Raw genomic sequence first — 13784 nt, forward strand, 5'->3', positions numbered from 1 at the left:
ATTGTGTGAAGTGCAAAGTGCAAGAGCTCCATCTCCTTCTCCAAGCTAGTAGGGAAGTTGAGAGCTTACACCAACACTCTTGGCTATGAAATGCAAATCCAACCAAGAGCCATGCTTCAATGCTTAAGCTTACCATCTTCTCCATCTTTATTACTATGCTATTATGTATATCAGCAACAAGAAGAGTGATGATAAGTGAGGAACTATTTCTTTCTCCTATGAATGTTTCTTCTTCCTCTTCCCTACCCTCATTCCCCTCTAGCTCTCTCCACCTTTGAAGGTGTTTGAGGCCTTGGGATAGTTAATGCTTTTTGTAAAGTCTATGTTGTGCTCATGATGCATGAAGCTTTCCATGTTTATTGCATCACCTAGGTCACAAGGAACACAAAGATTGTATCGTACCAAGTCTCTCTTGATGTGCAAATCTATAATACAAATGCCTATGCCCCGGCTCCACATAAATCCAGTCCTCAAGTGTTGTCAAGTTCTCTAAACTCTCTCTCTAGAAAATGTATTGTTCATGCCAAGTTAATTAAGTACTATGATTATGTTGACACCATCAATTAAGTTCACCCTCTATGTTCTTAAAGCAGTCTCACAAAAACACTCTCTGTAATTCTCCTAATTCCGATGTTCTCAAAGTCCATAGGCCATTTTCATTACAATTAGTGCTATAAACTCGATCAAACTAAGTAGGAGATCCTCTCAAATTGGAATCTTATTCACACAACTGGATCTTTAAATGACCATATCTCCCTATGAAAAGAAGAGAAAGGTTCCCAACACCAATAAGAATTTAGTCATACCAAATGTTCTTTGGTTGTGTTTCAAACAAGAGATTATCTACCTTGAGCCTTCCTTGAGGCTCTCTTAGCAAGGTTCATGTTATCCTATGAATGAGTTTCTTGATAACGAGGCCATGTCTCACAAGCAAATATACTATCCTCAATTGTTATCAAGTAAGAGGTTATAGCTATGGGTAACCCCTTCAAAAACATCAATAGGAAAAGCAACAAGAAAAATCATTTTAAAAAAAATAAGGTCTTACCCTCATCTTAAAATCGTGTGATTTTAGTGCATGTGGATATCAGAGCGGGTGGACTCCACCATGACTATAAGGCAGATGAGGATGTCCTTGACATAATAGCTAGTGTTTTAGAAAAAGCATAAACAATGATGGGGTGGAATTACTTCCACCTTATTGGCACGCCATGCATACCAATGTTAGGAAAATAAAGTAATAAGCCCTTGGCTACAATGACGGTCTCAATTGTTTGAGCCAATACCTTACTTGTGTGTGAAGGTAATTGCAAATACTATGGGGCGTGAGTGAGAGGGACCCTCTTTAACCTTGCTCCATACTGGCTAAACCGAACTCCTTGAGTTCCTAGACCATGTTGTATTCCATTCTCATTCCATGTGACAACATGTGCCAAAGAAAACCGTGCAAAATGCAAAAACGTATTTGGGACATTGTGGCCCAAAATTCTTGGCTCTTACATGACATTGTCATCTCTCCGAAGAACAAAAAATGAATGAAAGCATTCAAACTTATTCATATGACTTGAAAAATTCAAGCAAAGCATATTAAAAAATGGAAATAAACCAAATCACATGCGTACCTGGAGGTTGAACATGATGTTCACTTATCCGTAGTTACACGCACTTTGCAAACCTAATTAGAAAGGTGTCTTACCATAAAACCAGCCTTGAAGATGTCGATATCACATATTAACCACTAAAGGAAATTAGTGAAAAATAAGCAGTAGGAATTGGTAACCCTGGGTGTTGCTTGCAATCCGAACCCCTTGGTTAGCTTCTGCAATGTCAAACTGCTTGGTTAGAATTTTCATGGAAACTGCTCAACCTAGTAGCTAATAGTGACCAACACAGTCTACCGTGTTAAAAAATGTTTGGAATAAATTGAGAAAGTTGAATTTGTCCACTACTCCTTGGAAGATTGTGGACTTATTCCCTTAAAAGTACAAATGTGCTGAGCTCAAATCATGACTCTCAACACCTATGGAGTAATTATGTATTAGCGGGGTCATACCCCACAAAATGCCACTCCTAGAGTCCTAATGAGTGCTACAACTAAGAAACAACTCTTCTTCAATTGGAATCTTATTCACAACTAAGTCGTGATAGAATCTTCTCCGTCCATGAGAGAGGAGAAAGATGGTAAATACCCTTAAAGAAAATAGTCATACTAAATTTTCTCAGGTGCTTACAAAAGAGACTACCTGCATGGAGGCTCTCTTAAAGCATTCTCGTCTTCCCATGAATCAGTTGTTTGATAGCTAGGCCATGCCTACTTGCTACCCATAAAAACCATTAGTGGGATTGCACCTTGTGCATAGAGACAATGTAATATTTAATGCACTAGTAACTTGTGTGGAACGGAAATTGATAGCATAGTGAGCATTTCATTAAGAACAAGTTCCTAATGAGCATAGAGAGAGTACTTAATTGAGAAAGCAACATAGCAATTTACACCTAGCTAATTGGGCATTGACAATACTTGAAAAGAGAGAGAAATAGAACAATTGACAACAATTGAGGACCAGATTTACATGGAGCCAGTCCCCCCTCCATAAAGGTTTTGTATTATAGCTTTTCCCATCAAAGGAGACTTTTGTACAATACAATCTTTGTGTTCCTTGATAAAAATAGTTGGTGTAATGAAGATGGAAGATTCATACACCAAATTATGCTTGAAAAACACACCTAGTGTCCCTAGCCTCAGTCGCAAGACCTCACACACCTTCAAAAATGGTGAGAGCTAGCAGGGAATGAGGATAGATTGAGAGGAAGAAGAGGTATCTTATGAGAAAGAAGTATTCTCCTCACATAATCACTCTAATAGCATAGCTTAGCTTAGTAATTAGCATGGCAGAGGAGATGAGCATGCCATTGAAGCTTGGCTCTTGGTTAATTTTGCATTCCAAAGCCAAGAGTTGTTCGTGTAGGCCTCTACTTCTCAATGCTTGGAGAAGGAGATGGAGTGCTTCTTGCACACATGAGTTGTGTGTGTGTATAGCCTTGTGTATGAGTAAATGTAGCCCCTTCTCTCATCTTGGTCGACCCCTCTTGCTAAACGCTCATGGACTACCATTGGCTCTTGTAAAGCTTAGCCAATCACAAATTAGAAGCATAGTTGATAGCCTTTTGAAAAGTGTCCCCCTTTCCCCTTTTGTGAGAGCTTTAAGTATTTAAATAATTCATCTAAACTCTCATTGGACCTTTTGCTTCTGGCCAATAGGAATCAGGCAAGCCATTGGGATGCTGGATGCTCATTGGACCCCTTGGTAGACTGTCCAATAGTCTTCTAGGGATCTTAATTTCTATTGGTGGACCAATGAGAATTAGACTAGAGTAAATTAAGAATTAGACTAGAGTGTGTGTGTGTGTGTGTGCTTCTCTCTCATCCCCTACAAAATGGGCTCGCCTCCTCCTTCCTAGGGATGTGGGAAGACTTTTTAGTCTTCCCCATGACCATCCAATTCCCCTATGCTTTGGCCATTGGGTAAAAGGTTTAATTTTTGGAACCTTAGCCTATGGAAGTCTTAATGGAGCTGAACCTTAGGTCTTTTAAGCCCCATTGAAGCACATTGCTCTTTTGCAGGCTATCCTCCTTTGGATCCCTAACAGATACCGATCTGCATGTTACCAATATTCTAGCTTTTACTCTCCTGGTACTTCCCCATATTAAATGATCAGTTTAACATGAGAAAATCATTTGGGAGTATTAGATATTAGTTTTTATGACAGACAATGATGTAAAGTGCTCACCGCTGTATACATATACAACGATCGAAGCCCATCTACCAGTCTCAAAGCTTCGTAGACAGAATAGCTGATGGTATTATGGAAGCGTATACAATGATGGGGTGGCTGTATTGCCATCGTATTTGCATGCCATGCATGAATGAATATAAAAAAAATGGATTGGTAAGCCCTTGGGTTCAATAACAGTCTCAAGCTTGTGAGCTATTGTTATACGTACCTTGCACGATTACACTAGCATGGATACATCACAGTGCATCGTTGCCAGACTCAAACTGTGAGCTTATATTCACGTAATGCCAAATATGTGTCCCATTATCCTTGATCTAAAGTCAAGTGATAGTTCCTCGACACATAAGAGAAGCCTTGCTTCGCATGAGGTTTAGCAAAGCACTTTGCGTTGCACAACAGAGAAACCTTTTTCAAATAGAGGATTAAATTAGAGAAAAAACAAGTATAACTTGAAATGTACTAACCTTTTTGGCTCTTGGAGAGTGGTAGTCATGGCTTGAAGCTGGCTCGTAGCTGTATATGCTGAGAAATTGAGAGATATCGGATGTACCCAACATGCCATTGTGGCTTGGGTCATACCGACCTCCAAGAGAAACTCAGATAGACATTGTGCTATGTTTCTTGAAGTCCGTATGCTAACAACATAGTCCAAAATTTGAAAACTTCTATGCAAGTTTCCCTCAAGTGAAGCCTTGCTTCGCATAAGTTCATAAAAAAGATGAGACATAACGCAACATGAGTGCTCATAGCTAACATGTGCTCCTGTTGACACATGTATGCCAAAGCACAAAGAGAATCGACCTTGTCAAAATTTCATAGAGAATTGGCCTTGCCGACTCGTGCATCTTATTGAGAATCATGAGATTGCCCAATATTGATAGAGATAGCATCTACAACTTAGCTATCAAGTGTCATCTATTGTCAAACATTGCTTGATCAAAGCAACATTTGCTTGTCAAGTTGGCATTATAAAAATTCCTGCAAAAGTGAATAAGTTCAAAATTGAAACTTAAAGTTAACATACTTACCGATTGTCCATGGCATCGAAAGTCATAGCATCCTGTAGTATGATGGTCGACATTGGAGTCGGCTCATAGCTGTGGACGTCCTTGTGTGTCCCATGTGTGTCATGTATGTATTTTGCTTGCACTCTGGCAAGCTGTAACTGAGTTGGAGGAACCATGTCCCCAATGCATAATATAGGTAGGGAACCGTGCTCCTAAAAGCCTTGCTTTTCACCTTCGCTTCGACAACACAATAGAATACATTAAGGAGATACTGGCTGATATAACACACAAGGCTATTTTTTGATTATCGGTATATGGAGCCTTGCTTCCGTAATGCATCTAAAGGCAATTGCAGATCAAATAGAGCTTAAAGGAAATTAATCCTTGCTTTTGTCGATCGTGTCGAGTAGGATATTGAATTGGAAGAATAAAATTATTGACAATAATTCATAAAGCAAGCGTACCTATCCAATGCAGATATTGCTTATGAGTTATGGCCCTTGGCCTTGGCTCGTCTTACCTTAGGCCCTACATTTCATGTGTGCTAGAGACCATTCTCATGTGCCTCGCCACCCTTAGAAATTTGCCATAGGTGTCTGTGTGTGTGTGTGTGTGTGTGTGTGTGTGTGTGTGAGAGAGAGAGAGAGAGAGAGAGAGAGAGAGAGAGAGAGAGAGAGAGAGAGAGAGAGAGAGAGAGAGAGAGAGAGAGGGTCCATGCAAGAGAGTCCATCCAAGCTCCATGCTTCTCCCCGTCCTCCATGGCTGTCCCTCTCCCCTAAGCTTTGATACCAATATAAGAGACTGGGGACTAGCACATGCACATCTCTACCTAGCCACGCCATATATAGGCCCTTGACCTGCTAAATATATCCCCCTTAACCACATGTGCGTCTTGACGCTTGGCATGGCATTGAAGCACCCTCCAGCAAAAAGTAGTCACCACACTCCGAAACAAAAGTATTCACCACACTCGGCACCATCATGCACATTCGTTGCACATCGAGAAAATCGAAAGCCTTTGGGGCACCACATCAGGTGAGTAAAGCCCCCCCCAATGGCGCCTTTAGAGGGCCTATGGGGATCCGTCTAAGAGTCATCTGCCATATACCCTTTAACGTGCAAAATGACAGGCCCTTTGCTACCTACATGACTTCATTCTCTGCACGTTAACTGCAACAACAAGTGAAAACCAACTTGTTTTTGTTGAGGAAATTGTCTACAGACGGTTGCTAAAAGTGCTTTGTGAATGTGGCACCCCAATGGAAATGTTGCAGTTCTACCAGTCAAGATATTGAGGGCCCTCCAACGCACTTTTAGGGGAGGGCCTATGGAGCCCGGGGGAACCCTCTAAGGGTGGGTTTAGACTAGGCAGCGGAAGAGGGGCATCGATGCTCCATGGCGAAATCTGATTGGTTGGAGTTGAGGCACTCTTCCGTCGGGCCCTCCATTTTTCTTCCGACCCCCCCTCCTTCCCCGGGAAGAGTTGATGGCCTCTCTCAGCCCCCTTCACTTTTTCACTTTTCCTCCTCCACGCTATTCACACTAGGGGGCGGTGGATTTGCGAAGACTTGTTTCTTCCGCCGGTTCAATCTGAACCCAACCTAAGCTTTCTATGGATTCCGCCATCGCGCGAGATAGGCTGGCAGTCAAGGGAAATGTGGGGCCTTGGGGGAGGGAAGAGCCATGTCACTAATTGACACCTGTTCCAATGGCCGAGATTGCTCTCGTCTCGTGACGACGACTAATGTGGGCCATTGAGCCCTCCTCCTAAGGAGACGTCAATTAGTGCTCGTGATATGTGGGATGCTTGGAAGTTGGCATCATCATGGTGAGGTGGTCATGGGCTATAATAGATATAATAGAGCACCCAAATCTTGGGTTTGTATTTATCTCCAAAGAAAACCAGAAGATTCCTTTCTTTACCTCTTCAAAGTTCGAAAAAAAAAAGCCGTGGCCAATAATAGCAAGTTTCTATTTTTCTCCAATAGCAACTTTGACTTTTGGAGAAGCTCCCCCCCTCCCCAAAAAAAAATCCCCCCCCACCCCCCCCCTCTTTTCCTGCAGTGCGCTCTCTCCCCCCGTTTTTGTAGCACGCTCTCTCTCTCTCTCTCTCTCTCTCTCGGTGGCCAAGGCATCGACGACTGCCCTCAGCAATCTGGAGGAGAAGAGTCTCTGTGTGTGTGTGTGTGTGTGTGTGTGTGTGTGTGTGTGTGTCGTATGAGCTAATGCGGACGCCCACGACTGCGTGTCGCACACTGTCGATGATTGGGTGTTGACGTGCGAGTGGTGCTGCCTTCAACTGCCCTCGCTGCAGGAGGAGGACGAGTAGCAGGTTTTAAAAGTGCCATGATAGTGGCGCTTTTTAAAATTATTGAACTTTAATATTCTAACCTCATGGTCTGAAACTAGAAGTAATATTTAAAGAGCGACCCCGCCAGTAGGGGGTACCAGCTGCGATTAATTCGAAAAAAGAGGGAATCTTCCATGACGCTAGGCAAGGAATAGCATGTGAGTCCAAGTGGTGGGCAGAGAAAGCGTGCCGTGTAGATTCTGCGCGACAACAACAGGAGTAGGAGCATTCAACAACGACAGGCCAGACATCAAGTGGCTCACGACGACAGAGAGACGAGTCAGACGAGTTTTTTATTATAATTAAGTGGAGGATTGCAACACAACTTCGCCTTAGTGTTCGGTTGGTTACAACGTCATCATGGAAGCTATAATCCCAACGGCTTTGAGTTTGAGACTTGAATGTTACTTTTGAAAGGTGAGAAACTTTAGGTGGAAGGTGGGCGGAAGGCCTTACTTCAGGGAATCTAGCAAACTAATGAATAAAACACAGAAGTTGCCAATAGCCAATACAGACCATGAGGCTAGAATATTATTGTTTAATATTTTAGTCTTAAGGAAAAACGAAAGAAAGCTTTAAAAAGTCTCCATGCCCACGGCAAGACTCGTAGTGAATCACTAAAAAAAGACTTAAATAGAAAGAGGAGCTTGCTTTATGAAAGGTCTCCCCCCCCCCCCCCCCCCCCCCCCTTCTTCAAAACCCACATACAATCTTTGCCTGTGTAAAGGCTGTCTTGATCACTTTGCAAAGTTTGCCATAGCTGCCATGCTTCTCCTCATGGCGTTCTAATGGGCCACGCTACGCTTTCCTGTTTCTTCCTTTCTGCTTTTTTCCTTCTCTACTGCTTTTTCCTACCCCTTGCCAGGTCTGGGGATTTAGCTACAGATGCAGAGGCTTTGCTGTCCTTCAAGGCACAACTACAGAGCGATAAGAATGGCACTCTGGCATCATGGAGAGCATCGAGCAATGATAGCATATGCGCAAATTGGACAGGAATAGCTTGCGGCAATTCATCGACTCCATCATCATCCTCAACGCGGGTCATTGCGGTCCAGCTACCAGACTCGTCGCTCTCTGGCCGAATCCCTCTGTCCACACTCGGATTGCTTGATGCCTTGCAAAACCTCAACATCAGCTCCAACCAATTCTATGGTGAGCTTCCCTCAGACCTTGCCAATTGCACCTTATTGAGGAGTCTTTCTCTGCAAAACAACACATTTTCAGGCCCGCTCCGCACATCGGCGTTCTTGTCGTGGCCTCTCCTTGTACAGATAGACCTCTCGTTCAACGAGTTCAATGGGAGCATTCCTCAATCTATCGTAAACGCTAGTTTTCTGCAGTCGGTCAACTTGCAAAACAACTCATTTTCAGGGCAGATACCTGACATAAAATCATCTGATTTGGAGAGCTTCAATGTGGCCAACAATGAGCTTGAAGGGCAAATCCCGTCCTCTCTGTCGAAGTTCTCTCCGCTAAGCTTTGCGGGGAATGGGGATTTATGCGGAGAGCCATTGAATGAGACATGTAATGGTAGCACATCTGTCCCTACAATGGCTCCTCCTCCAAGGAAGAAATCAAAGCTTAGTGATGGAGCCATAGTGGGCATAGTCATTGGGGCAGTATTAGGGGGATGCATACTGCTCTTGCTATTTGGCTTTGTCTCGGGCAAAAATCGAGCCGGTAGAACATCAAGTGCAAGGGTGAATCCACAAGGGGGAGCTATATTACAACAGAGAGACCTTCATAGAGAAAGGCAAGGAGCAATCAATGTGGAGGAGAGGGTGATGGGAGAGGCAAGGCTTGTGTTCGTGGGTGGAGAAGGCGGGGACGAGTTCGACATCGACAATTTATTGGGCGCGTCAGCAGAAGTGATGGGCAAAGGAAGCTTGGGGACTGCCTACAAGGCCATGTTGGAGACAGCATTGGAGAATGACTTGGTTGTGGTTGTAAAGAGGTTGAATTTCAAGTATAAAGAAAGCTATAGAAGGCATCTCAATGTGCTGGCCACCCTGAGACATCAAAACCTTGTCCCCATGAAAGCTTGGTACTTCTTTGAGGATGAGAAACTGGTGGTTTATGGCTACATCCATGGCAGTAGCCTCCAGGCCCTCCTTTATGGTGAGTTCCCTTATTTCTTTCACTTTCTTGCATTTTTTTTGTGGGATTGTGGGTATAGCATTTAGAGGTGCTCTAACTCTCGACGATAACAACATTATTTAAACATCTTACCAATTGGGCTATCGTCGGTGGATGATGACCGTCTCGCTCGTATAAGTTACAAGTCAATTGAATGACCGATCATAGGACACAGGCAGAGTTTAGTCTTGATTGAATGATCGATGGAAGGGCGCATGCCGATTTTCGATTGAGCACATGGAGGAGGGCCATCTCAGCCTATGACACCACCATACATGGGCCTCATTTTCTACAATCAACAGTTGCTTGTGGACAATGGATTTCTTTCCCACGATGGTTTCTATGTGGAAAACTAGCTTTTAGCACTCAAAACAAGGGGTACTTTTGACTTTTGGATAAGCATGTTGTGTTTGCACATTCTCGTTGACATTGATGTTTTGCATGTTACGATGCTTTTTGGCGTTAGCTTTCCACATAAAGCCTTAGGTTATGGTCATGCGCGTCTTGGTTCGCCGTAACAAAGCTGAAGATTTCTGACATTGTGCAGCTTTTCACCGTCTTAGTATTGTAATTCCCTACAACATATTTTAAATAGTTTTTAAACTATGCCGGTTTCTTGCCAGTTAGCCCGCTTTCTCTCTCTTTTTTCTGTGCCTCACACACTCTCTCTCTTACTACCTATAGCTCCCCGTTTCGTTTTGAAATGTCGTACTTGCCTTCGTCAGATTAGTCGAGGCTTATAGATAACGAAGCCTCGCGTGACCATGTCCTTAGTAAAGCATGAAACTCTTAGGAACAATCGTGGACCATTGTATAAGCTTGTTGATTAGTGCCACATGGCAAGTGAATGATCACAAATCTTTTTTGTTTTGTAAGAGAGGCATCAACTAAGAGCAAATTCGTGCAGGCGGGGGTAGAAGCCCCGCCATGCATCAACAAATCTGTCCGCTTGCTGTTAGCTAGCAGCGGACCAGACCTTAAAAGCACTCTCTTTGGAAAGGTTGGGATAGAACAATGGGTATACTAACTTTGTCAATTTTGGCAGCATTGAGAGTAGAGGGCAGCATTAGCTTACGCATGCAGGCGGGGATTAAACCTTGCCTGCGTGAATGGTCCTAAGGTGGTGGTTGCATGAGGCATATTATCATAAACTCTGCCTCATAACTATTTATTTCAAAAATTTGGCAAACCTACATATGAGAGGTAAATTGACTAAATTTGAAGGTTTTTGCACTAAATTTCTCTAAATTTTGTGGGGTTCCTCACAAAATTTAAGAGGTAAATCTCAAAATTTTTAGGTGGGATTACTCTGAACCTAGTATTTTTTTCGAGGATTTATAATAAGCGAAGAAGTCAACTCAGCACGCTAGAATTAAGCACCAAGCTTTGCAACTGTGCCGATTTTGGCATACTTACACAAGTAGCACTATTGGGCACTGGCGTCGTTAGTGGGGATGTCATGGTATTTAGTCAATACTATGCATGATGGAGCTGATGGTTATATTGTCTTGTGGGTGACTACCCTCAGGACTAAGTGGCACGGGCATGGGAGGGTGGGATCTACGACGGAGGCATTGTGGGCCGTAGATCCCAGTGACAGCGTCGAAAGTAACCTAGGGTACCCTAGATTATTGTGTAGATTATTTTTTATAATCAAAAAGTAATCTAGGGTACCCTAAATTACTTTCGGTTGCCGCCTTGTGCATACATGTTTTAAGTAAATTAAGGCCCTCACGTTTCCCAACGTGCGCATGACGTAGTGGTTAGGGTGTGCACCTTTCATGGGTGAGGTCACAGGTTTAAAACCCACGCCCACAAATATGGGTATCCTAGATTACTTGCAAGACTTGGGTACTCTAGATTACTTTTTACAAAAGTAATTTAGAGTATCCGTATTCCAGATCTACAGTCCACCCTCCCCCGACTGTAGATCTCACCCTCCCATGCTCGTGCTACTTAGTCCTGAGGAGTGACTACCATGGGTCTATACCTTGCACTTTCCTTTAAGGGTGAATCTGGGCTTATCGTGGCTTCATCGAGGTATAGTTAGAGGAACCTTCAATGATTGGTCATCAGCTTTTTATTTCTATGCATCGAGTGCATACTGCAAGTTATGTAAAAGCAAGCTAGCGATTGATTGTAACATTGGAGGAAGACTCCAGTGGTGTGACTGAGTGGGTGTGTGCTCATAATGTTTGTATAAATAGGTATGGTGAAAAAACTTTGTTTCGTTACAAAAATTATGTAGCGTGGGAACTTGTGGCCCTTTGAAGGATCAAATCAAAACGTGAATTTGAGTGTGTGTGTGCAATGTTCACAGAAAGCCGATCTTTAGTGTATTTTTTTAAAGATAAAAGTTAAAAATTTTCGACTAGTTTGGAGGCTCACTTTGATGGAAACTCGCTAAATTTGGAGGATTTTAATGTAAAAACCGATAAAAACCTTAAAATTTTCACAAATAAGTAGGAGTTTTTCAATGCTCTCCTTTTTTCCATTGGTTGCTAAAAAAGTTCTTGGTGAGCACTCTGTGTGTGTGTGTGTGTGTGTGTGTGTGTGTGTGTGTGTGTGTGTGTGTGTGTGTGTGTGTGAGTGAGAGAGAGAGAGAGAGAGAGAGAGAGAGAGAGAGAGAGAGAGAGAGAGAGAGAGAGAGAGAGAGAGAGAGAGTTGCACATTGAATTTTGACATTTGATATGCAGGGGAGACTCCGATGGATTGGGAGAAAAGGCTAAGAGTAGTAGGGATGGTCGCAGATACAATAGCATACATGCACACAAAGCAAGTTGTGCATGGCAACATCAAGTCCTCCAATGTGCTCATCAACTCCCAAGGTGATGCACTTGTGACAGACTATGGCCTGGTGCAACTAGCCATCAACATGCCCCTAAATTCTGCCACTAGAAACACCGGCTACATTGCGCCAGAGATATTAGATCTCTCTCTTACTACTATGAAAGGTGATGTTTATAGCTTTGGTGTGCTTTTGCTCGAGCTACTAACGGGGAAAAGCCCAGTGCCTATACATGGTCGACATAATAGTGCTCATGTTGACCTACCAAGATGGGTGCAATCCGTCGTGAGGGAGCAATGGACAGCAGAGGTGTTTGATCTAGAGATCATGAGGTTTGAGTACATACAAGAAGAGATGATGCAATTGCTTCAAATTGCATTGCCATGTGTCTCTCCTTCCCCCGACCAACGCCCATTAATGTCGGACCTCGCCACTAGCATCAACTCTTTGAGCAGGTCCGACGACGAGTTGAGTGTTGGCTCCCCTTGATGCTTTGCCAATAGCAAGGCTTGTTTTGGGTGATTTGTGGCGGGTTCAATCTTTTGTATTGTGTTCTCCTCTAAGAGGGCTTATAAAACAATTCTTTACCCCCACATGACCACATTCACATATAAATGCACCACCGTGTGGGTCGCATCAACTCTCATTCTCATCAAGTTACCTCGAGAGCCCTTTGTACATTACTATTATGTGACCTGCGTGTTACTGCAGCCAAGAAAAGCATGGCAATTGGATTTCCCTCTCTCTCTCTCTCTCACACACACACACACACACACACACACACACACACACACACACACACACACACACACACACACACACACACACACACACACACACGCACGCAGTCATATATAGGTAGGTGTGTGTGTATCTGTACACCTACATGTGACGATCATGGGTCTGTCGTCCCTTGGAATCGCTCTAGGAGGATAACAATGCATAAGTATGCCTTCTCCCTATGTTTCTCTCTCTCATGTTAGATCCGGAGATCAAGACTGATTGGGTAGATTTTTGCTCTCTCTTTTTCCACTTTCTTTTCCCACTTCCTCTCGATTCTGTTGAGTTGGACTTGCCGGGTAGTTCTCTCTCTCTCTCTCTCTCTCTCTCTCTCTCTCTCTCTCTCTCTCTCTCTCTCTCGTAACGAGCACATGGAGTTCTTTCAGTCAATCGGTTGTGATTGAATCATCCTTTGCATAATTTCTAATAAATTCAAAGTGCCCATATCTCCCTCCTCATTGACCAATGACAATGTACCGGATATCTATCAGCATGATATTGTTGTGCCATGCTATCAAACCATCACTTGCCAATAGACGGGCTTCTTACGACCCTCAATTGGTTGGAGCAAGACAGATTTTGGTTTGTGCCATGCTCCACGGTCACTTTTGGAGGGCTACTAGGTTGCCAAGGAAAGTCTCTCTCTCTCTCTCTCTCTCTCTCTCTCTCTCTCTCTCTCACACACACACACACACACACACACACACACACACAATGCCTTGGGATAGATGTAAAACATTTATATCTTTTCAAATATGTGTAGCTGAGGTAGTTGGAGGTAGTGGCTCCTGGAATATGAAACAACACTGCTAGCCACCAAAAAAGGCCAAATGCATCCAATGCTAGGACATTCTGCATTCTTGGATCCCCAATTAAGGTCTTCTTGTATTCACCATTGCAAGAAAAGGACCCATTTTGACTTTTC

At 43.3% G+C, this 13784-nt stretch overlaps 1 protein-coding gene across 1 annotated transcript; it reads left to right on the forward strand.

The window, feature by feature from the left end:
- The first annotated feature begins 7848 nt into the window (after window positions 1-7848).
- On the forward strand, window positions 7849-12816 carry LOC147454050 (putative inactive receptor kinase At2g26730). Its single transcript, XM_086516051.1, has 2 exons — window positions 7849-9273; window positions 11988-12816. Exons 1-2 carry the CDS (start codon window positions 7944-7946, stop codon window positions 12566-12568), a joined length of 1911 nt encoding a protein of 636 aa, XP_086372177.1. The 5' UTR covers window positions 7849-7943; the 3' UTR covers window positions 12569-12816.
- The last annotated feature ends 968 nt before the right edge of the window (window positions 12817-13784 follow it).

This window comes from Adiantum capillus-veneris, chromosome 7 (genome assembly GCF_014529385.1).
Source record: "Adiantum capillus-veneris isolate H3 chromosome 7, ASM1452938v2, whole genome shotgun sequence".
In the NCBI taxonomy this organism is placed as follows: domain Eukaryota; kingdom Viridiplantae; phylum Streptophyta; class Polypodiopsida; order Polypodiales; family Pteridaceae; genus Adiantum; species Adiantum capillus-veneris.

Excerpts from the sequence above, each read along its gene's own strand:
- LOC147454050 (XM_086516051.1), top strand. The coding sequence starts at position 7,944 with ATGGGCCACGCTACGCTTTCCTGTTTCTTCCTTTCTGCTTTTTTCCTT. Across the intron at positions 9,274-11,987 it reads CCTCCAGGCCCTCCTTTATG|GGGAGACTCCGATGGATTGG; the intron begins GTGAGTTCCCTT and ends TTTGATATGCAG.